Genomic DNA, 23,842 nt, shown 5'->3' with positions numbered 1-23,842 from the left:
AAATGAAAAGCAGCGCTCCGTGACCTTGCCTCTAGACCACAGAAGTTGAAGAGGATTGCTGAGATGGTTAGAAACTTAGCAAACGTGTGCACATAATAACATTCCGTCTGTGGAGTCGGAGTGCGGTTCTTGTTTAATACCCGTCTGAATGCCCACGAGGTAGAAGCTAGGTATGTTGAGAATCAGGTTCTTGGCAAACCCAGCTCTCAGCTCCAGAGCCATGAGCAGGAGGCTGCACCCCCAGCTCCCCCCCTACAGGCCACTCTGGGGCAGGGAGTAGTTAACTAGCTCATGTAAAATGTTTGTGCCATTAGGAGGATCCAAAGCAAATGACATTGTTCCTTTGTTGGCACACTCCCCTCTACCTAATGCTATTTTCTTTTAGAATTTTCCAAGAAGCCGTGGGAGAAGTACTTGACAAAGCTCAGGAGGGAGACTCAGTGATGGGTGGCCTAACTTAACAACTTGGGTTGATTTATCTCGGTGGGTTTGTTTCCCGTTATTTGTTTATTTTTATTTATTTTTTAATATATTTTTATTGATTTCAGAGAGGAAGGGAGAGGGAGAGAGAGATAGAAACATCAATGATAAGAGAGAATCATTGATCAGCTGCCTCCTGCACGCCCCACACTAGAGGTGGAGCCTGCAACCCGGGCATGTGCTCTGACCGGGAATCGAACCGGACCCTTCTGGTTCATGGGTCAACGTTCAACCACTGAGCCATGCTGGCTGGGCTTGTTTCCCTTTAATACATCCTCCCTTGGGGGAGGGGGGATGGGAGACACGTATAAAGACTTTAGTTGAAGGTCAAGAGAACGAATTCTTTCCACTCACTGACTGGGACTTGGTGAAGCCACTGCGTGTGCGAGTCTTTCTCAGCTTCAGAGTGAGGAGTGTCCTTCCCGCCTGAGTTTCTCGCCGACCTGCCATGGGAGCTGGGCAGCCACTGAGCAGAAACTTCTCCAGCCGTGAGATTACTCTGTCTGCAGTGACAGCAGTCTGAATCCACAGACAAAGGGACACGGAATGCAGCTGTTGGTGTAATGAGTGAGGAGAGAAAATAGAATTTGTTGAAGATTAAAAAAATATTAAGCTGAACGATGTGAAAAGCCTGCAGCGTAATTGCTGCTCAGCTCCGTGTTCAGTTGATATAAACTCTGCCCAAGGCCCCTCACGGGGTGGAGAACAGCTGCTGAGAGCGTCCCCTCAGCTGCAGAATCAGCATCTCCCGGAAAGGAGCCTGGGAGGCCCCGCTTCCTGCGCCCACCTCACACCTGTTGAATCCGTGCGAGGAGCCCAGGAACAGTCCTAAAGTGGTTCTTCTGACCCAGCCGGTTGGTTCAGTGGATAGAGCACCGGCCCGAGAATTGAAGGGTCCCAAAAAAGCAAAGTTGGTTGTATCCTCCCAAGTTGGAGTCAATTGACAAACGTTTCCTGATGGCACTGAACGTGGGAGGCTGAGGCGGTAATAAAAGGGCGATTTTCCCTAAGCCTGGGGTAAGGTATGGCTGTCATCTGCTTGTGTCCATTACCCTTCCCTTCCTTTCTTCTCCTGCGAGACCGGCCAGTGCGGGAGCGGGACAGCCCACACTGACGTCTGCTCCTTTTGTGCAGCGAATGGTCACTGTGCGATGCTGGGTGCGAGCCCCTGGGATGCGAGCCTGGCGTGCCACGCGGTCGGGAGGTTGCATAAGCCGAGAGGCCTGTTCTGTGGGCTCACGCCTGAGGCAGGGAGGGGGCCAAAAGAGGAAAGGATGTTTTTAGTAACAGCATTTCCATCGACGAGCTGAGCTGGGAAGCTCTTTGAGCATCTGCCCCGTGTAACTTTCCTCTCCCTCCTGCTCTGCTGGGTGTGCCGGGGCCTACAGGCAGAAATGGCCCCATGTCCTTCATGCTCATGTTCCCTTCTGGGCTTTTCAGAGCATGTAAGGAGCCAGGAGGTATTGCTCATTCTCCCATTTTATAGATTACTAGAGGCCTGAAATTCGTGCAAGAGTAGGCCTTCCTTTCCCTGGCTGCCGGCACCGGCTTCCATTGGCACCCAGGATCCGGCTTCTCCCGGAAGGTCATCCGGAAGGACATCTGGCCTAATTAGCATATTACACTTTTATTATTATAGATAGGTTGTTCTCGGGAGGAAGAAAACCACATTCCCTGGGAGGCAGGGGCAGTGGTATGGTGTGTGGAGCTGTATCATCCAATGTATTTTTCAGATTGCGCCCTGATGTCTGCTGGGTCTGCACTGTGGTTAGAGATCGTGGAAAGCTCCCCTGGTGTGTGAATGGGGCTGGAGGTGCTGTCCCAGGCCTTTGAGATGTTGACTCTTCCTGGAAGGGCCTTGAAGAAAAAACCCTGAGAATGTACGATTCATGGGCAGAACAATTTTTTTATGGGAGTTTGACATTTCCTCCCAGACGTACTTGTAGAAACCTACTGCTGCCCTTGCTTTTTTGATAAAGGAACTTAGTCATGATCATCTTCACCTAAGCTCCTTTTTTTAAGTCCCAAATCGGGACCAAAGGATATATTCAGTCATATCTTGGCAAAGGGCATTTTTGAAAAGAGTTACCAAATACAAATGAATATTCAGAGCTTGCTCATCATTAACTAGTTAACTGCCACAGTATTTTGAATTTAATTTAAAAAGGTCCACCGCTTGCGTCTGTAGACACTTACGGCGAACAAATGGTTAAAGAGAACACGGATGGTAGCATACCTCACAGCAAAATGGCAATTGCTGGACGTACTTCATAGCACTTAATAATCGCTTATAGAGGTCAGGTGTGTCGTTGCCAGAAAGGTTGGGTAAGCGTGGCTCGTTAACTGCCACAGTATTTTGAATTTAATTTAAAAAGGTCCGCCGCTTGCGTCTGTAGACACTTACGGCGAACAAATGGTTAAAGAGAACAGCGCGGATGGTAGCGTACCTCACAGCAAAATGGCAATTGCCGGACGTACTTCATAGCACTTAATAATCGCATATAGAAGTCAGGTGTGTCGTTGCCAAAAAGGTTGGGTAAGCGTGGCTTATGTATGAAACATGTTCCTATCCAAAGGATGCCATGCCCAGCCAGTGTTGCTCAGTGGTTGAGCGTCCTCCTATGAACCAGGAGGTCATGGTCCGATTCCTGGTTGGTTGTGGGCTCAATCCCCAGTAGGGGGCGTGCAGGAGGCAGCCAATCAATGTTTCTCTCTCACTGATGTTTCTCTCTCTCCCTCTCGTTTTCTCTCTGAGATCAAGAAAAAACATTTTAAAAATAAAATAACGGCTGTCATGGACGCTGACGCTCTGTATCGTTGGCTTCATGGGCTCTGTTTTTGTCCCTCGGTGGGTCTCAGATTTTGGTGTGTTTCAGAGTCACGTGGCAAGTTTGCGAAACAGATTCCCAAGTTCCACCCCTGGAGCTTCTGACTCAGCTGGTCGAGGGTGGAGCCTGGACCGGTGTGTTTCCAACCAGCTCCCAGGTGAAGGTGATGCCGCGGACCCAGGGACCGCACTCGGAGAGCTGCCTTCTAACCAGAGCAAGGGCTCAGCCCCCGGGGCCAGGGGCCGTCTTGCCTGCCTTGGTCTCCCACCAGGTTAGCTGAGCACGCTATTCGTCAGTGAACTCAGCGCTGCAGGTCTGTGTTCTTTGGCGTTAGAGCTGACGTTGTCTCTTGCTGCAGATCCCACTTTGGGTCAGCGAAAGCCAGCCTGTGTCCTTTATTGGAAAAACTGCTTCTTAACTCATGTCTGAGCTTTTCTCTCTTGGATTTGGGGAGCAAGCACCCTGTTCTCTTTTTAATCATTGAGTGAAGGCGAACTTCTAAAGACTGATTGGAGAGCGCCTAAAGGATGGCTGTTGATTAGAAAATAAATGACGAGGCCACTCTGCTCCTGAAGTACTTCATCCGAAAAGCGGAGAGAAGGCTGCTGGGGGCATGAATCCCTCCTTGTCTCCCTGGGGATTGAGAGAGAGAAAAGCCGCCACGCCTTGCATGGAGTGATGGCCATGGCTGTTAGGTCCAGCACCTGAGAACTGCGGCCTCTCAGGACCACAGGGACGTGTGACACGATTAGGCGTAGGATTCCGTCCTACACTTTCAGTTTTTCTTAAGTTTAGTTGGATCCATTTTGAATTTTCCAGGAAAACATTAGTCCACTTCTTAGGAACATCACTACGTTTTAGTTCAATGTCTGAGTCCTGGCGGGAGGGGGAGGCTGGGAAGGGACGGGTAGGAGTGGGCAGGGCGACTGAGGTTGCATCATTTGTGTCTTTCTCTTGTCATCTATTACTAGTTGTAGCTGGAAACATTCCAAGCCTGGGTTTCCAAAAGTGGAAGGGCAGCAGCTAACCCCTACCTTTAAAAAGAAAACAAAATCCCCAACCTCAGGCAGTACCACCATTCCAAGCCTGGGTTTCCAAAAGTGGAAGGGCAGCAGCTAACCCCTACCTTTAAAAAGTAAACAAAATCCCCCAACCTCAGACAGTACCACCCTTTTACACACACACACACACACACACACACACACACACACACACACACACTCACACACTCACACACACACACACTCCTCACCAGAAAACCCTATTCACTGCTCCTGAAAACCCCTCCGCTCATTAAGAGCAGATGATCTGGTAACAGGCATTCACACGTTGGAGCAGTCTCCTGAGGGGTCCAAGGATGTGGCTCTGAGAGACGAAGCCAGGCTAGTGCTTAGACTCCCTCCTCAGTGGCTGCCTGAGCCCCAGCAGCCCCCTCAGCTCTGAGGACAGGGCCCGTGCTTCCTCACCACTCTTGCTAGAGCAGCGACTTTCAACCTTCTTCATCTCATGGCACGTGAACTAATTACTAAAATTCTGCGGCACACCAAAAAATATTTTTTTGCCGATCTTACAAAAAAAAAAAAGGTATAATTTTGATTCGTTCACACCGGAGGGCTATTGTTGTCTTAGCTATTGTCATTTTTTTTTTATTTGATCATTTAATGGAAAAGAGGTCAGTACCCCTGGCTAAATCGTCAGGTATTGCATGTTTTAAAAATATAAGGTGACAGGAGAAGATTTGACTTTGGGTGGTGGGCACACATTACAATATACAGATCTTGTAACAATGCCACATCTAGAACCTATATGTTCATGTTGACTAATGTCACCCCAATTTAATAAATAAGTATTGTTTAAAAAATTATTGCGCACCCCGGTTGAAAATCGCTGCTCTACAGCCCGGCACAGGGCCTGGCCCCGGAAGGTGCTCGATACATATTTGATGAGTGGGGAGTGGATGTTCTCTTTGAAGGGAAGTGGTTACATAACGCTCAGCCTCCCTTACATAAGGCTGAGTCTAGCCTTGAGACGCAATTCCACAGACGTTTTTGAAGATCAGCCAAGGGCCCGCTCCTGAGTATTGTGAGGAGTGTGGGGAAGAGGCCTGCGGGAGAGAGAGGACCCTGCAGTGTGTGTGGTGAGCAGAGATGCAGTGAGAGAGCAAGCAGTTCAGGCTGCTACCCCCACTCCCCCCCTTCCCGGGATCTCAGTGGGCGCGGTGGGCGCTAATAGGATGGAGCCGAGGACAGAGGCGCAGGTACGGAGTCAGGTGTAAATGATGGGCCAGTGCACACTGAGGGGCAGCCCCGGTCGGGCCAGCAGGTCATGGAGTCAGCGGGGTCCTGATGCCGCCTCAGCTTTCTCAGTCTGTGCTGGCGGCATCTGAGGCGAAGAGTAGCAGTGACATGTCCAAGGTCAGACCCCTGTTAGTCGTAGAGCCGGAGTAGAACCCTGGTGTCTGGCTTTCCACTCTCCCTCTGTTCCATCGAGGCCTGCGGGAGAGAGAGGACCCTGCAGTGTGTGTGGTGAGCAGAGATGCAGTGAGAGAGCAAGCAGTTCAGGCTGCTACCCCCACTCCCCCCCTTCCCGGGATCTCAGTGGGCGCGGTGGGCGCTAATAGGATGGAGCCGAGGACAGAGGCGCAGGTACGGAGTCAGGTGTAAATGATGGGCCAGTGCACACTGAGGGGCAGCCCCGGTCGGGCCAGCAGGTCATGGAGTCAGCGGGGTCCTGATGCCGCCTCAGCTTTCTAGTCTGTGCTGGAGGCATCTGAGGCGCAGAGTAGCAGTGACATGTCCAAGGTCAAACCCCTGGTAGTCGTAGAGCTGGAGTAGAACCCTGGTGTCTGGCTTCCCACTCTCCCTCTGTTCCATCTGTGATTTGCAGAATGCTCTTCAGAGCGAAAGGAGCCTCCGGGTGAGGAAGGGGGCAGGTGGGTAACCATGTGTATCTTCTCCGAAGAGAAGGTTTCTTTGAGGAGTGAGCGCCCAACCACACGCTCCGCCTGTTGACTTAGCGCCAGCATCGCTGGTCTTTCCAGGCCTCCCTCTCCCCCAGCACCTACCCACCTCCCGTGACCATTGCCTGCTCGCTCCCCGGGGCAGGGGCACTGACCTCTCAGGTGGAGGGATGCGGGATGAGCTCCCATGCCTGGTCCCGTGGCTCTTCGCCAAGTTCCCTGGGGCAGTGTGAGCTGAGGCTTCGGGGGGTCAGCTGACACTTGAACACCCTTGCCCAGCTCCACAAATGTCTGAACTGGGGACGGGTTATGTAACTTTATTACATAACCCCGATCCCCCCGAGGCCTCGGTCACCCCTTAACTAGAAGCCAGCTGCCCTCGGCAGCGGGCTGCCCTGGGGGGTCTTTGAGGATCGTTTGCACCCCTTGGACCTGAGTGGAGTCTTGAGGCCGTGGTTCAGCTTGGAAGGTGCCTAGAAGTTAGGTGTTTTGACGTTGCTGTGACTTCTCTAGCGATTCATTTTTATCATAATTTCCGAAAGCATCTGTCTGTGGCAGTTCGGGAATTTCATCAACGGTACTTCACTGTAGATCGTTTGAGGTTTCAGCCGTCCAAAGCCTCACTCGGGATTTAGCAAGGATACTAGCTAACACACAGAAAGCGCGTGCTCTGTGCTAGGCTTCATGCGAACTGCTTCAAACATAGTAATGAATCCTCATGATCACCCTACGAGGCGACATCCCCGTGTCTGGGATCCCTGTTTGCAAATGTGGGATCTGGGCCTCGGGACCCATAACCCACCCAGAGTCAGAGGGGGAGGAGATGGCACGCGGGGGCCTGGCATCAGGTCTGCTGCCCTCATGGGGGGTTGGGGGGGCTGCACTGAACCCCTGTGCAGTCTGGGTCCCAGACGACAGTGAACCGGTGAGCAGGTCTGTTCCCGGTGCTGAGCTGTGGCCTCACCCTGCACTGGATGGACTTCATGGTGGAGGAATTTCTCTAACACCCTTCCCTTGTCCTCCTCCCACCGCCCCTTCCTCTGTTTTGTGCCGCAAGTAGAAGGCTATTTCTTGGTCTAAACCAGTGGTCGCCAACCTTTCGGACCTCACGGACCACCAGTCATCCGCGGACCACCGGTTGGCGACCGCTGGTCTAAATGACAGCAGTTGCCATTCATTCTAACTAAACACATGTTTTTCGGTCACATGTCATGCCCTCTGCCAAGCACTAAGGCTTTGGGGAAATACCCCTGTGGATATGGATTCTGGGATTGCAAGTGCCTGTCTATACAATATAAAAGGGGGCGGTTGGCACTTTTCCCTTCCTTCCTTCTGTGGGCACGTGGGGCAGCTGGCCAGACCTGGTGGGAATGACCGGAGCGTGGGCGGGTGGGCAGAAGGCCTCCTCACCGTCCACCAGCTGAAGCCTTGGGCCATAGTAGAGAGAGGGCTTCCTTTTGGCCGGCTGTGACATGACTTTTTGTACAGTCTCCAAATTTCACGTGGCATAAATTCATTATTATACTACCAGCATGATGGTTTTAAAAAAGAAAGCCCAGTCCCACCACCCTTTTCTTCTTATACCCGTGCCTCAAGTTACTCCTCTGCAAAATGATGGCAATAGCCCCTGCCCACTGCCCCTGCTCACTTCACAGAGCCGGCGTGGGGCCCAGCGAAGTGAGAACCTGGCGTGCTGGGTGCTGTAGAGAGAGGAGGGGAAGGAGCACCAGGTCAGGCTCAAGTGGTGGGTAGGTTTTAATGCTGTAAATGGGGCTGCGAGATGGAAGTTTAATCTTTTGCAATCTGAGACCATTTGTTCGGACTCAGGACTTAACCTGGGAAATCAATGAAATAAATTAATTGTGTGCGCTTTTTTCCATCGGCGGAGCTGCTCTTGAAGCTTTGGACAAAAGCTAAACTCCCATGTACTTTAAGCCAAAATAGCATTCGAGATGCCTGGGGGATAAGAACAGTCGTTGAGCTGCTCCGTGGAGGATCATAGTGAAAGCCAGGACGGGAGTGGGAAGGGAGGGAGGCTGTTGGGAGGCGCCCCCCCTCCCCTGCTGGAGGCGGCGGTGGCCAAACCCCTGCTCTGACTTCAGCCCATGGGCTGCGCAGTGCCGGTCTCCGGGCAGCTGATGCTTTTTTGGACATTCTTTAATGTGCAGAAACGAATTGCAGCTCCCTATCTGAACCCGGTAATTACAAGGCCACACTTGCTGTTCAGACACGAAGAAAAGGAAATAGCTCTCTGACATGAGTAATTAAGCCGTATCAGAGCCGCGTCCCAGGCCCGGCCATGAGCTTTTACTCCGATGTTCACTTGCCCCTGAGTTTTACACAGATGTGCAGCGTGGTTATCTGCCTCCCGGTCCTGGTGAGCCGGTGGCAAGTGGGCAAAATCTGTCCCAGCTGCAGGGAGGCACCAGTGCCTCTTGGGAGAGCAGGTCAGGCTTCTGGTTGTACATCCAGCCCTTGTGATGCTGGGCCATCGGGGACCATTTTCGTTTTGTTTTTATATTCAGAGTAAAGTTTAATAAAGATTTAGGATTCACATCATGATAAATGATAAAATTCAAATCTCCTCCTCCTGGTAAGAATTCAACAAAGCGTTTCTTATCCTGCCATCCTTTTTTTCTAGGCTTTTCTATTACACCTCCCCCTGCCCCCCACACACACTTCCTGTCTATGGTTACATAGGCAGATCCCCTACTTCATGAGTTAGGGTTGTCATTAACAGTTTAATGGGTGTGTCTGTTTTGTTCACTGTTCACGCCCAGTACTGAAAGCAGTGCCGGCCACGGAGGTGCTGAGCGGGCATTTTTTTGGAGAATGTGCTGGGAGCTTTAGAGAATGCCCACTTATATCCAGCAGCGCGGGCGGGGCGGCGGGGGAGGGCAGGGGGCGAGAGGGGCAGTGGAAACCGTCTCTTCGGGGAAACAGCCATTAAATCCTGGTGATGGGAAAGGGCTCTACGGTGCATTATTCATAAGCAGTCACTCACATAACCTTAATTAAATGAGGCGATTTGAACGTTTAATGTTGGTGGTAGGCTTGTGTGTTTGGGGTTTGATGGTTGTGTTGCATTAGCAAATGCCTTATTGAATTAAATGACCCAGTTTGTTTCAGTACAGTGTTGTAGGGAAAGCAGAAAGCCACTGCACTGGGTGTTGTGCTGTTAGAAACGGGTTCATGTTCATACGCGTCTCGACAGTAGGCGTTTCACTGTCATTAGTCACTGTTATTTGTCATTGACCGGTTATTGAGTGTCTGCTGCGTGCCAGTTTGGAAGCCTTCCACGAGAGTTCGTTGCTACGATGGGAGTATGTGTTTAGAACCAGAAGGGTCTGCGCCTACTTGGGGCGGACAGAATAAGGATCTTCGTAGGGAGTGGCCATGTCCAGCATCACGCCGGTGGGTGCTCAAAGGAAGACACAGCCGGAGGTGCGTGGCTGGTTCGGGCACCGTGGAGTTTCTGAGCCGAGGGACACGGGTGCCCCCACCACGTGTCTGCCTGTGGCGCTGGTGGCTGGAAGTGGCTGGCTGGCTCGGTAGGAGCCCTGTCTTTATCTTGATGGGACGTCTCTGTGTTCATGCTGTACGTTCTGTGATGGGTCAGTATCTCACTGCTGTGGACAGAGGGACTCCCTGTTCATCCGATTGCAGTGTTTCTCTAACGAGGTTCCTCAAGCACCTGTGATAGGGTTGCTTTGCTTGTGTTTTGTAAAAGTGGGTCTAGTAGACCCATCCCAGATCCTCTCTGAGGGGCTTCCGTCTCTTCATGACGCTTTCCCCTGCTTGGTGTCCACGGGCCTTGTTCCTCATGTCTGTCATTTCCTTTCTCAGTGGTCACTGCCATGGAGAGGCCTTCCTTGGTCACTCGGTCTGAGTAACATTGTTGATTCCCACACTTGGGTTGTTTCAGAGCCCCTTACCAGGCCTTGCTTTTCTGTGTGGCAGGCGTCTGTGTGTCTGATTTTGTCTGTCTGCACTACTAGGATGTGTGAGCTCCAGGAGAGCAGCGACCTTGTTTATCCCTCCCCTTGCACTCCAATGTGTAGAGCCTGCCTGGCAAACAGTAGGTGCCCCATAGATGCAGCACATAAAGGTCTCCAGGTGACTCTAGTGAAGCTTACATTGCCTCACAGGAAGAGGGGATGAGTTGGTAAGAGGCAGTCCTTCAGCAGATCAAAGGAATGACCCAAAAGGCGAAGACTTAGAAACTCCAGCCCTAATGTTCAGTTAGTCACCTGACAGTTTTACCTTAATGAGAGAACTTGCCAGCATAAACTGCAGAGAATTTAAGGACCTTAATAACTACTGGTGGTAATTGTAAAACATCCTGCAAACATACAGCAATGGAAGGCACTATAATGACTATTATAGATCTTAGTTATAACTGACTCCTTTTTAAAATTTTACTTATCTATTAGTCTATTTATTTATTATTTTTAATTATTTTTGGTAATCCTCACCTGAGGATATTTATCCATTGATTTTTAGGGAGAGTGGAAGAGATGGGGAAAGACAGAGAGAAACATTGATATGAGAGAAACACATCGATTGGTTGCCTCCTGCACGAGCCCTGACTAGGGCCCGAGCCGGGGAGGAGCCTGCAACCAAGGTACATGCCTTTGACTGGAATTGAGCCCGGGACCCTCAGGCTGATGCTCTATCCATTGAGCCAAACCGGCTAGGGCTATAACTGACTCCTTACATAGGGACCTTGTGCTTGAAGTCTCACAGCAGGTGCTGAGGGCCACTCTGCCCTTAGAGTTGTGCTTGGATCATTCACATGGAGGCCACTGCTGTCTGGTCTCCAGCTCCGTCCGGGGGAGTGTGAAGGTGTGCTGGGGGCAGGCGGTGGGTGCTGGGGGAGACCAGAGGGGGCCAAGGCCTCGGCATCCTCGGGTTTTCTTCCTGGAGACAGCAGCAGGCCGTCCGGATCTGAGGCTCCACAGTCTGACCTGCTCCCTCAGGCGAAGCACTCTTCCCCGAGCCACCTCTCAGTCGCTGCTGCTCCCCGAGGTACCTGTGCTCCAAGAGCAGGTAGTCGAGTCACTGCATTGACTGCACAGGAGGGCTTACCGTGTGCATTGTCTACCTTATATCACCATTGTCTGCACTAGTTTATTCCTGCCCCTCAGCCTTTGGCCTTTCTCTTGCTTCTGTCTAAAACAAATCCTAACGTCTCTGGCAGCCCCTCCCAGTTGACCCAGCCCCCCACGCTTCTGTACTTGCCGTCTGTGCCACTCTCCTGACCCTCAGCTGTTTTGGAAGCGGTTGTGGTTCACGATGGGCGCTCCGGCAGCACACATGGCAAGTTGTCGCTCACGAGCTCCGTGCAGATAGGGCTGTGTTTCCTCTCTCTTTTCTTCATGAAGCAACCAGCTTGGTGTAGTTGACGGATATTTTAGTGTTGGTTTTGATGGGGATCTTGGGGACATCGTCCATGAACGTTATAATCAGAATCCAGAGAACATGGCAACTATTAGCTCCAAGGCAACAATTGCCGGTGGATACCTTGGCCCTGAAACAATTTGAGCAATATATGGGCGAGGTAAATGACTGACAGCGTAGCACCCCCACGGATCTGGGAGCGTTGACTGCTATGAATACCACTGAGTAAATACAGGCATTGGCCTGCACGAGGGAGAGTGTTAGCTGTCAGCACTTTGCATCGTGGAGGCACCGTGAAACTCAGTGTTTTATCCTGCAGTGAATTGTTTACGCGCATCCTGAGAGGCGGTCTCTGCCCGGACTTCAGGGAGGCTGGTCGGTCTTGCCCTTTCCTGGCTCACACTACCAGCCTCTCTGGCAACACAGGTGTAGTTCACCTTTGTTTGGGGCCGAGGATCAGTTCCCTGGCCGCGGACTTTTCTTTGTCAGCCCCAAACTGCTGTCTCCAGTTTCGCCGCTGGATCTTGGTTTCGCTCGAATGTTGGTTTCACCCGTGTCTGTGATCTGCTGCCCTGGTTTCCCTGTTGGCATCAGGGCCTTTGGCACCTGCAGCTGCTTCGTGAGCTGCCAGGGCTTCACCTCTAGACCTGGCAAGGCCGGGGCTGGCACCAGGGGTTACTCTCCCTCCCCAACCACTGGCTGTGTCCTTCGGTGGCACCTTGCTCAGAACCTAAAGCCTTTTGCCTGTCGTGTCTACAGATCCATCACGCTTATCACCTGGAAAATAATCCTTACATTCTGCTGCTCTGAAGTGGTGAATGATTTCCCCCAAACGTACCAGAATGTCCATGTCTAAATAAGTTCTACTGTTGAGCAAAGCCACATAGGGCTACTTTGACCACACCGCTGTGGTTCAAGGACTTCTCTTACGGTTGCGTTCAAGCCATTTTGTACGTTAGACATGGACCACACATGTTTCATCAGTGCAATGACGTAAGTCTGTCCTGAGGGCCTCTGAGGGGCCGGGGAGCAGTAGGTCTGGGAATCAAAGGTTTGGTTGGGGCACAGTGTCTGTCCTCACTCCTGGAGCCCGGTGCACGCGCCGGCTTCGCTATGTAAGCAGGTTCCATGTATCCAGTGGAGAAGCAGAAACACACGGTGGTAAAGCAGGCTTGCATCTTTCTACTCCTAAGATCTTCCTCCAGTTCCTTGATTCCATGGGCGACCTATAGGCCTTGGTGTGCTGGAGAGGGAAGTGCAGGGAATTGCTCCTGCTTCTGTTTCATGGGTAGAATTTCAGGCCCTGCCAAGGCGTCAGTCCCCAAAGGATGAATGGCTTTGTCAGGCAGACCATGACATGGGGACAGTTCAGCGGGAGATACTCTGTTGTGAAGTATGCATTCAAGAGCCCCCGGTGTGGGATGTGTAAGCCGTGAAGGTTTCTATCATGGGACAGGGCCTCGGACAGTGGGTCCTTGCTTCAGTCTTCAGTGGCGTAATAGTTACAGAAAGAGTCGGTACCACGCCCAGCGGCGTCGTGTGTGACGTGATCAGGCGTGCAGGCGGAGACTTCCAGGAACCCCAGAGGACATAGGCTGTGTTACGTCTCTCAGTCTTCAGTGGCGTAATAGTTACAGAAAGAGTCGGTGCCATGCCCAGCGGCGTCGTGTGTGACGTGATCTGGTGGCAGGCGGAGACTTCTAGGAACCCCAGAGGACACAGGCTGTGTTACGTCTCCGATAAAGTCGGCTCTGGTCTGCATACACTCATTTCTTCGTTCGGTGAACGTCCTCATGGGGGAATAGTGTGGAGTGAGGGTTGTCTCTGCGTTTCCCCTGGACAGAACGAACTGCCGTTTTCTACATATTTCATGATGAGATCTTTAGTATCTTTACTGAGTTTTTTCCTGTCTACAAAAGAGCTCGTGAGTATTTTAGAAAACCGAGAAGACACAGAAAACAATAAAGTATCATCCATAATCTCACCGGTTTTCACGTAACACATCTCCTCCTTCCTTCTCATTCCGCCTGCTTTGCTCTGAGATAAACTGTTAGGTTTTGGTGTAAACTTCCCAGACTAGCCCTTTGTCATCATAGGTCCACTTTAAACAAACAAACAAACAAAACACACAAGTATCATACTATTTAAAAATGTTTTGTAACTTACGTTTTGCATATAACACTTCTTGTTTATCTTTCCAAATCACCCATATTAGTCTACTACTGCACATTAGCGACCACTAACAACATACTACCCCCCACCCCGCCCCGTGCTGGTGGAAATTTAGGCCAGGTCTCATGTCTCCATGTGTTTACGTCTTCATCAGGCCCGCTGCTTTGGGAGGAGATTCCTAGACTCAGCTTCACTAGGTCAAGCCGCCCTCCCAGGTTTCATCTAGTTGGCCTTTCTGTCCTCATCTCTTGGTACCACCAGTCTTTTGATATTTTGCAAAACGTGTAGGTTCACACATGGTGTCTCTTTGCTTATGGGTCATTTCCTGAATCCTGAGTGAGGCCGCGCATCTTTCTCTCTGTTGGTTGGCTCTGGGTATCTCTGGGATGAATTGCCTGTTGACGGGTCGTTCGTGTCTTGTTCCTGATGTATAGGCGCTTCGGGAATAAAAGATATTAAACCTTTCTCTGTACATTTGCGAGTGTTTCTTCCCATCTTCTGTCATTCATTTATAAATTTGTTTACGGAGAGCCTTTTAAAAAACGAGTGCTGTCAAACCTGTCCGTTGCTTTTTTATGGATTCTGAATTTTATGTCAAGCGCAGGCTTTCAATTCTTGAAATTATTTTTGGAGCCCAACAGTCTTGGCATTTATTCGGTGACTCCGTAAGTTAACGAATATTGGCCTATCTACTTAATGTGTTCTGTTTCTCCTTATTACAGTATCACTTCCTCGCCCCTTTAATTCCATTCTCAGCTCCAGTATGTGGCTGGCAGTCGTTCAGGACGGTGGCTCTAGGAAATCCAATATCATCCCGTCAGAAAGCCTGCAAGTTATGGTTGAGCTCAGCATCTGACCGGCCTCTTCCAGGAACCTCCTGGTTACCGTGGCACCTTCATGACCCTGTTATAGCTCCGTCGTAGACTGGGCGCTTTTTCATTAAAAACTGACGCTTAGCCAAAGTCACGGGCTCCCAGCACACCCTGCTGCACGGAGCTGTGTTAGGACAGTGCCCGCGAGCGGGAGCTCTGCCCGCCACCTCCCTTCCCCGTGACGCCGTGTGGCCGTGGGCTCGTCGCTTAACCTCTCTCGGCTCCTCTCAGCGGTTCTCAACCTGTGGGTCGTGAACAATGAAAATACATCCTGCATATCAGATATTTACATGACGATTCATAACAGTAGCAAAATTACAGTTATGAAGTAGCCACGAAAATAACTTTATGGTTGGGGGTCACCACAACATGAGGAACTGTATTAAAGGGTCGTGGCATTAGGAAGGTTGAAAAACACTAATTTAGTGCAAGAGCCGGTCCGCCCTTTGAGTGCCGCTGCCATCGCTGTGTCTTGTTGCACGATTCTTCTGAATTTCGGCTTAGGGCTGTCTCTGCTGCGATGCTTTTCTTGCCTGTCATTTTCCTCTTCTCATCTTGTCTTCCCATCATTGGAGACTCATTTGAAATCCCTTCGAGGCAGGCAGTGATTTATTTGGACCTTCGCTCTGTTTCTCAGGCCCTTAGATGTGTCTGCCTCGTTTCCTGGACTCTGTCTCTGCCGCTGAAATTAGAAGCCTAGAGGCGTAACAGATGCTGGACGCTGGCGAAGAGGCAGCCTGAAATAGCCCAGACCATTGGGCTGTAATCCCTGTGACAGCGCGTGACCGGGCTGCCCTGACTAGGCAGTCATATTGGTCCCCGATTTCTCATACTTTTAAGGGCGGCCTCAGTGCATCATCATCCCTTGGCCAGACCTTTGCCCTTCTAGTCCCATTTACCCGATTTTCCTTTTAACGTGTTAGTATTAAAAGCTTTAGGACAGCCCTGGCCGGGGTGGCTCAGTTGGTCGAGCGTCATCCATGCACCAAAAGGTCGCAGGTTTGATTCCTGGTCAGGGTACATGCCCAGGTTTCAGATTTGGTCTCACCTCCAAATAGTTTCTCCCCCACATAGATGTCGCTCTCTCTCTCTCTCTCTCTCTCTCTCTCTCTCCCACTTCCTCTCTCTCTAAAAATCAATGAAAACATATTTTAAAAAAGGGTTAGGACATTTAGGACATTTTCAGGACAAACCTGTATGTAAATGGCAGTTTAAATCTGCGGAAGCAGCAAGCAGACACCACACAGAAGTCGGGTACTGAGCTGCGTGAAACAGGGTGTGGCAATAAGTCAGGTGGGGCACGCGGCTCATTTGATAAACAAATGGCTTCCCGTGTCCCCGAGAGCCTGCTGCCTGGGGGGAGAAGCAGCCTGGAGCCAGGGAAAGAAGGCCGGAGAGTAGCCAGATTTGGGTTGATGTTTGGGGGCTACCAGTTGTTTGGGGTACATCCCTCCACTTGGCTGAGTGCACCTGCTTCAGGGGAGGGCTGTGAGGGTGGAGGGGTGAGAGTCGTGTTTGTTAAGAATATGAGGCGCCATCCCCAAATGGTAATGATAGCTTTCGTATGCGCAGTGGTGGTGACTGAATTTCTAAGAATGCAAGGACAGGGATGCAAATAAGTGGAATGTGAGTAAAATGGGTAAGTCCCCTGGGAGACTTTTCAGGTAGAGCGCTAGAGAACGCGAGAGGAGAGAACTTTTACTAACCTGGTACAGGAGGGGAGTGTGCAGCATTTATAACCCTAAATGCACATCGATGGCTCAAAACCGCTGTGAGATGGGCTGCTGTGAGCTTTAACAAGTCCTTTATAAATCCCCAGTGCATCTGAATGACAGTCGAGGATGCTGTCCGATTTCCTGGGACCAGGGGGTGGTGGCTGCAAAGCATCAGGTCTGTATGCACAAGGGCCCCCACCCCGCCCCAGCGGAGGGGGCACAGGATGCTCAGCGCACACGTGCTGAAACGCGCTTCCTCATAGAGACAAAGGCTTACCCTGTTTTGGGCCTATGGGCTGTGTGGGCTGTCCTGGGAGCCTATCATGTGCAGGGCTGTTCCTATGGAAAAAGTGAATTCTGAGTTCCAGACTCAGAACTCAGAACACAGCTTGCTTGCACGTGGATAAGGAAGCCCTCGCCCAGTGCTGCAGCGGGACGCGGGGCCACGCTGTAGGGACGCGGTGGGACCCTGCGGCTCTTTCCCAATGGATCCGCGAGGTAGTCGCTCCCCTGTGTCGCACTGTAATGCGCGCCAGGTCAGTTGTAGGAAGACTCTGGGACCTAAGACGCTAGGGAGCTACTCTGCCTTGATTTTTAAAATTATATTTTGAAATTTTCTTGGTGATTAAAAAAATGTATATTTTATTGATTTCAGAGAGGAAGAGGGAGGGAGAGAGAGATGTAAACATCAATGATGAGAGAGAAACATCGATCAGCTGCCTCCTGCAGGCCCCACACTGGGGATTTAGCCTGCAACCCGAGCATGTGCCCTGACTGGAAATCCAACCGTGACCTCCTGGTTCACAGGTCGACTTTCAATCACTGAGTGTGATTTTTTTTAAACCAAGGATTTGAAAAAAAAAAAAAAAGGGAGCGTACAATAGCATTAGCAGGAACAGCAGCAGAAAACCCACCTGTGGTGGGATGGGGTGATTTCCCAGTTTAGAATAAATGCTGACTGTAGAGCATATAAGTGTTGGTTGTTGAATTCCAGCGGGATGTGGTGATGAACCCAGTGAGGGATAGTCATTAACAACCTGTAGCTGTCATTTCCTGGAGTCCTGTCTTAGTCCGTGTGCGCTGCTACCACCGACTACCATCGACCGAGTGGCTTATAAACTCAGCCATTGACTTGTCGCGGCTGTGGAGCTGGGATGTCCAGGGCTGTGGCAGGTTCAGCCTCGGGGAGGCCTGCTACCTGGGTCATAGCAGCTGTCTTCTCACCGTGTCCTCGTTGGGGGAAGCAGGGAGCTCTGCTCTCTGCAGCCCTTAGGGCACTCACCCTATTCAGCAGGGTTCCACCCTCGTGACCAAATCAGACCCAAAGGCCTCAGCTCCAAACACCATCTCACTGGGGGTCCGGTTTCAACATCTGTGTTTTTTTGGGGGGGGACACAGCAATCAGTCCACAGCACCCTGTCAGCCGGCCATGGTTTCGTTCTCACTGCAGACCTGGAGTCTGTCTCCCATGGACGCCTTTGTTAGTTCCTCCCGGGGATGCTTTGCTTACTTTGCACAGTTCCAATTCTTGCAGGAAGGGTTCCCATCACTTGAGCTTTAGATGAACTTTAAAAAATGATACTTAAAAAGGAAACTGGCTTGCCTTCTGGAAGGATACCTTTGCCGGTGACTGGCCAGGAATTACGCACATTTTAAAGAGACATTTCCCCCCAAAGGATGTTACCAAGGCTGGGAGCGATAGAGCTCAACCAACAAGCCTCTGTCAGGCACTGGCGTGAGGCTTCTCCTGCACTGAAGATATTGGAAGAACCAAAGATGTATAATATACAACCTTCTTCCAAGGGATTTTATCCTGCAGATGGGGAGCTAAGATAGAGATGCAAAACGATGACTGAGAAAGACAGTATAAAATGAATGGCTTTGCTACCAATCTATTTTGGAAGATGGGGGATGTATTTATTTTTTATTTTTATTTGAAGACAAGGGATATAAATTATACATACATGAATGATTACATTTTAAATGGCAATATTCTCAAATACATCATCCAGACAATTAGAAAAACCTGGTAATGTCTAAAATATAGATTTGAGCTGGTCCTTGAAGGCCAGACAATGGGTGGGTTGTGTGAGAGGATGTGTCAAAATGTTGATGGGAGCTGTCAGCGTGCCTGTTAGGCTGTGCAGCCGTCAGACACGCCAGCAGGGCCAGACACACCATCACGGTAGGCCGCCTACGGGACTGCTGGGGTGGGCTACCCTCGTGGTCAGTCTGATTTGGGGATTTGGTGGAATGACCTCCTGTTTTGGTTATCTGTCGCTGCGAGCGAACACCCCAACATGTAGTGGCATAAAAACAACAGTCTGTTTTTATTATGCATGTTGCAGTGGGTGGGCTGGTCAGTTCCCCTCAGCAGGCTCTCGCGGCCTCCCCCTGCCCCTGGAAGCACGAGACCTCTAAGCTCATGGCTAAGCCTTCCCTCCCTTCTTGGGCTCTAGACAGAAACACCCAGCTGACCGCTGGCACAGTCCGCGGGCCCCCCCTACCCGTGGCATGGCCACAAGGGAGCTTTTTATCTTTGGCCTGAGTGCAAGAATTTTATAGTTTCTTTGTAGGTCTTTGGTGCCCGCATAGTGTATGGCACACGCAGTTGAGTCTGAGTAATGTTTGATGAATTAGTAAGTTAGTGAACACTTGTCGAGGCCCGTTGATGGGAGAGTGGATAAACAATGTACAAGCGCGTGTATGCACACACACACATGCACACACACACGCACACACACACACTCACATTCACACACGCAGTGAAATACTGAAATGAGTGAACCAGATCTACATGTATCAACAAGGATGAATATCAGTGGCGAGTGGGAAACAACAGAAGTATGGCCTATGTGGGACATGCTACATTTATCTAAGGTGGACAGTCAAACAATATTGTGTATTGAGGGATATATATGTATATTTGGTCATGGCTCACACACATGGTGTGAGGGAATCCTTCCATTGTCAAGATAATGGTTATCTTTCGAGGCAGAGGGAATGGGGAAGGAACCCTCAACAGTAACTATAAATTTGTTTAAAAGATGTATAAAGCAACTAGGAGGAGGCTGTAAAATATGTAAAAATGTGCGTTGGGGATGTGGATGTCTGCTCTAATGCCTCTGTACTTAAAAAATAGTCTGCAATATTTTATAATTTTTTAAAAAAAGAAAAGACAGTGATATGTCATAGATCAGCAAAAGTATGTTTAGTGAGCCTCAGCGAGAAGTGAAGTAGGGACTGGACGAGGTCACAGTCCTGTGTCAGATGAACCCCGAGGCCATGGCTTCTGCCCCACCCACCTTTCCACACCCTCATGGCATCCGATCACACTCAGACCTAGGACATTTTATAAATCAGCGTACTTCCCAGCCACCATGACACTCACTGCCTGTTGCACGTGGGTGTGAAGCTGTCTCCCGGGGACAGGACAGCCGGAGAGTATTCAGGCCCACTCGCTATGCCAGTGTCCGGCATCTCTTTAAGGAGAATCTCTGTGGGCACCCCTGTCATCCCAGAGGGCCTCACACGGTCGTTTGATGCCCACAACGACACGTCAGGTGTGACCCCAGAGGGCTGAGGAGAGGTGGCCACGCACTGGGGTGCAAACTCAGAGGTGCCTCTGAGACTAGGAACTGCACCTGAGTCGTTCATGCATCTGTCCTGGCACCTGCCACGTGGGCGCTTCAATATTTATTTGAATGAATGGATCCAAGTATGTTTTATTAATGTGGCGTTGTTAGTGAAGACAGAGGACACCTCCTGCCTGTGTACCGAGAGTCAAAGGTGATCTATTAGGTGTTGGAAACACTGACAAAGATCCTGGAAAGGAGCCCCGCCGGGCAGGCTTTCCTGGGAGCAGCTGTGGAAGCTCCGTGGTAGGAGACCCTGAGTTCTGAGCTGAGACTGGGGGCTTGCAGTCACTGCCTGGCTGCCTTCCTCAGCTTCCCCAGTGCAGGTGGCCACGGCCCTTTGCTTGCACCATGAGACAGCCGGACTCGGCCACGCGCTCCCCTCCTCCTCCCCACTCCGCTGGGATGTGGAGCACTTCCTGTCAGCTCAGCCTGCAGCATCCCAGTCTCTGGCACTAAAAAGGACCACATCCCCACAGCAAGGCAGCGAAAGCCTTCCTGGGACATTGCAGTGTATGGGGACGGGCTGATAAGATAACTGTGTCCTCTCTCTAACCCCTCGAGTGTCTGCTGTGGTCAACGCTGACGTAGGAAATACAGCCGCTCAGAAATGCAAAACAAGGCAAATTATACTCTATTGTGAAGGATTGCCCTTCTCTGGGCGATAACAGCTCTGCCATAAATGCCCTGCACGTGTTGGATGATCTTTGTGCTTCTGTGGCTGATTATATCACCATATAATGCAGAGCTCTCACCGGTGGAGTTATCTCAATTCTATGTTACGTGTAATTTCCAGAGGTGGTGAGAGGTGAGTGGCTGCTGGCATCTGGGAACGTAACTGGCTAAAATATTCTGTTTAGCCTGGGCGTGGAGGCGGAGCTGGTCACCAGCTAATTATTGCTGTAGGTTGGACTTTGTGAAGTTCTAGGAAACATGCTGTCTGAATACCTTTCCTGTTATGCCTTTGGTTTCCTAATTAAAGTAATATACTAAGCTGTTCGTACGTTGGCAAAACTCCCGCTGACCTCGCATGATGACTCATGGAGACGGAACAGCAGGAGGGGCCGGGAGAGCTGCTGGTGCTGTTCTTTACGGGCAGGGGTAACGTGGGCACCTCATGGCTCTGCGCTGCCAGGCAGGCAGAAAAGGACTGACAGCCCCAACCTGGCGTTAGAAGACATGGGTCCGGACTCTGCAGTTTCATAGGAAAAGTGGGCAGCGTCACCTGAACTTGCCGAGCCCTCCCCACACCCTGTTATTTTGCTAGAGATGGAATAATACCTGCCCTACTTACATCTCAGAGAAGTGTGAGGTTCAAACTCGATAACGTTTTAAAGTCCTCCAAACTGTAACCCGCCTGCGACCATTACCATGGCGACAAGCATCAGGCATCTGGGGCAGCACAGATGTGGCCACATGTTCGCAGAGGGTAGGAGCATACGGACCGGGGAGTCTCCAGTGTTCGCAGAGCTGCTGTGGGACTGAGGAGTTCCCCAGCTCTGAGGGTATTTAAGCCCAAACCATCTTTCTGCCGAAGTGCCGGGAGAAGGGATTGAACATTGAGTGGCAGGTTCCTTTCCTGGGTCCGCTGCACCCTCAGATGATGGAGCTTACGTTCCCTGTGAACGTGCTGTTCTATCTTCCAATCCACAGTGAGGGGTAGAACAACTAAAAGGGGTTGAAGCAGAGTTTTAAGAAAATGACTATAACCCAGAAGGAGAAAGCTAAGAGCAGACAAACCCCCACTCTGTCGGATTCCACACCGGATTCCTCCGGGATAAGGCCAGCAGGATTCCAGGCCGATCTTGATGGCCAACACGGGTTATGGAGCAACAGGAAAACAAAGCACACGCTGCCCAGTGGCGTTCGGAAGGTCCCGGAGCCTGAAGTGCTGCTGACGTGCCGAGGTTGCCCACAGTGTCTCCCGGAACCACACACTGCGGAGAGGGCAGCCCAGCTGCCCCGAGTCACCAGTCCCAATGCCAGGCTGTGCGGCAAAGAAAATGAAGAGACAGCTTATGTGCACATTGCATTTGTGTTAATAAAACCATAAAATTCTACCATCTGGCAAAACACACACACACACAACAAGCAAGAAAGAAAAAAGAATACAACCTGGAAAGAGAAAGCTAAGAGAGGATAAACCCCACTGTGTTGGAATCGACACCTGATTCCTCCTGGATTAAGGGCTAAAGGAGCACATGTCTTCTGGTTTCTGTCCCCTGTTTACAGGTGAGAAAATTGAGCTCAAGTGGGTGACCTGCGTTGCTAAGTGCCAGCTAACAGGTGCCGGGTGCTGTTCTAAAAACTCCGCATCTTCTGTCCTGGAATCCCCCGCCTGCCCTCCGGGGGATCGGATGATAAGCTGGGGCCAGGGAGGTTAGTAGCTGGCCCAGTCACACAGCTCCTCAGTGGCAGGCAGCCTGGCTCCGGGTCTGTTTGACGTGACACCTCCATGGAAGTTGTTCAGGGAAATGACAGAGTCCTATTTTGTAACTGACTTTTATTTGTAAGTCTCCCTCAGAGTGGACTGGGGTGATATGCCTGAGGATGAGCGAGTCAGAGACCCCTTATGGTCTTGGGGATCAGGGTGGTACCACTGGGGGGGGGTACCTCCCTCCCTCCCAGCTGCTCTCAACTCTTTTTTCTCCAAATGGCACTGAACTGATTTGTTAGAAGGGGGTGTGAATCACCAATATGCCATGTTTCTATTAGAGGTATGTTTGCATTTTTTAGAAAAGAATATTGTTAAACCAAACGAATCACCTTTTGGTAAAATTTCAAGCTGTCTTAACCAAGAATTTGGGAAATGTGACATAAGAGTTAATGGGGCACAAAGGGTCCCTCGACCGGCTTCAAACCCTCTCGCTTCCCTTCTGTGTGCTTCTGTGTGGGAAGTTGTGACTTTCCAGGTTTCAGTTTTATTTCCTAACAAAGCTTACGCACCAGAGGGGAGGGGAAGAAGGCTGCATGTTTGCATCAGAATACTCAGTGTTACTTGCACTGAAAAATTCGCCCAGAAATACAACTTTTTTTCATGTGAGTCATTACGCCCAACACCTGATTTGTAGGCTGACAAACAAAGCTCCTGAGCCAGCCCGGAGAGCGTGTTTACACCTTTCCCAGGAGGATGTCTCTCCTCCGCCCCCTCTGCAGGAGCTGGGGGACCAGTCACCTGTGTGTGGCGGATGTGAATCAGCTGGCAGCGTCCTGAGCCACTGGTTAGCTTTTGTTGGCTGTTAGCAAGTTATTTAAAAGTAGCAGGTGTTGGTTTTCCTACGAGTTGAGGATCATCCCATTTGGGAGGATGGGCGGGGGCAGGGGCCGTCCCTGAGGCTCTGGGAAGAGCCGCCCGCCTGCCAATCCCTGGTGAGTTAGGATGATTCATCCGGAGGGCTGCTGGCCCCTGGAGGGCGACGCTGCGGAGGCTGACCTGAATGCAGGCTTTGTGGTCCCGTGGAGGGTGGAGCAGGAGGGAGGGCCTGCTGGCCGAGCCTGGAGAACACGGAGCAGATGCTTTCTTGGAAGGCATGTTCGAGTCTCAGGTGACTCATAACTTTCCCCCAGGTCTAGCTGCTACCAGACGCATGAAAATATTTTTCTTAGCTCCCACTTCCTGGTCATTTTTAGGGTTCATGATCAAATTCAGGGTTTTAAAGAAACACCCACTTTGAAATGCTCTTTCCTTGGACAGAGTGGGATGGGCAGGCTAGTGACTCAGGTGACCCAAGGTTCCTCAGACACTCTCCTCCCTGCCGCAGGGACACCTCAGGACATTGGA

The 23,842-nt window shown here is 50.8% G+C and overlaps 1 protein-coding gene across 3 annotated transcripts in view; it reads left to right on the top strand.

Annotated features, from left to right (window-relative positions):
* MYO5B (myosin VB) overlaps positions 1-23,842 on the top strand; it is a 186,557-nt gene that overhangs the window by 31,582 nt on the left and 131,133 nt on the right. Inside the window, exon 1 of one of the 3 annotated variants that reach the window (XM_005866246.2) lies at positions 12,605-12,660. The exons of the other annotated variants lie outside the window; for them this stretch is intronic. Within the exon in view, the coding sequence (XP_005866308.1) occupies positions 12,640-12,660 (21 nt within the window). The 5' untranslated portion in view covers positions 12,605-12,639. Of the gene's footprint in view, positions 1-12,604; positions 12,661-23,842 lie in introns of those variants that run through there. 3 annotated transcript variants of the gene reach the window in all.

Source organism: Myotis brandtii, unplaced genomic scaffold (genome assembly GCF_000412655.1).
Source record: "Myotis brandtii unplaced genomic scaffold, ASM41265v1 scaffold226, whole genome shotgun sequence".
Lineage (NCBI taxonomy): Eukaryota > Metazoa > Chordata > Mammalia > Chiroptera > Vespertilionidae > Myotis > Myotis brandtii.
This window is presented reverse-complemented; position numbering and strand designations above follow the sequence as displayed.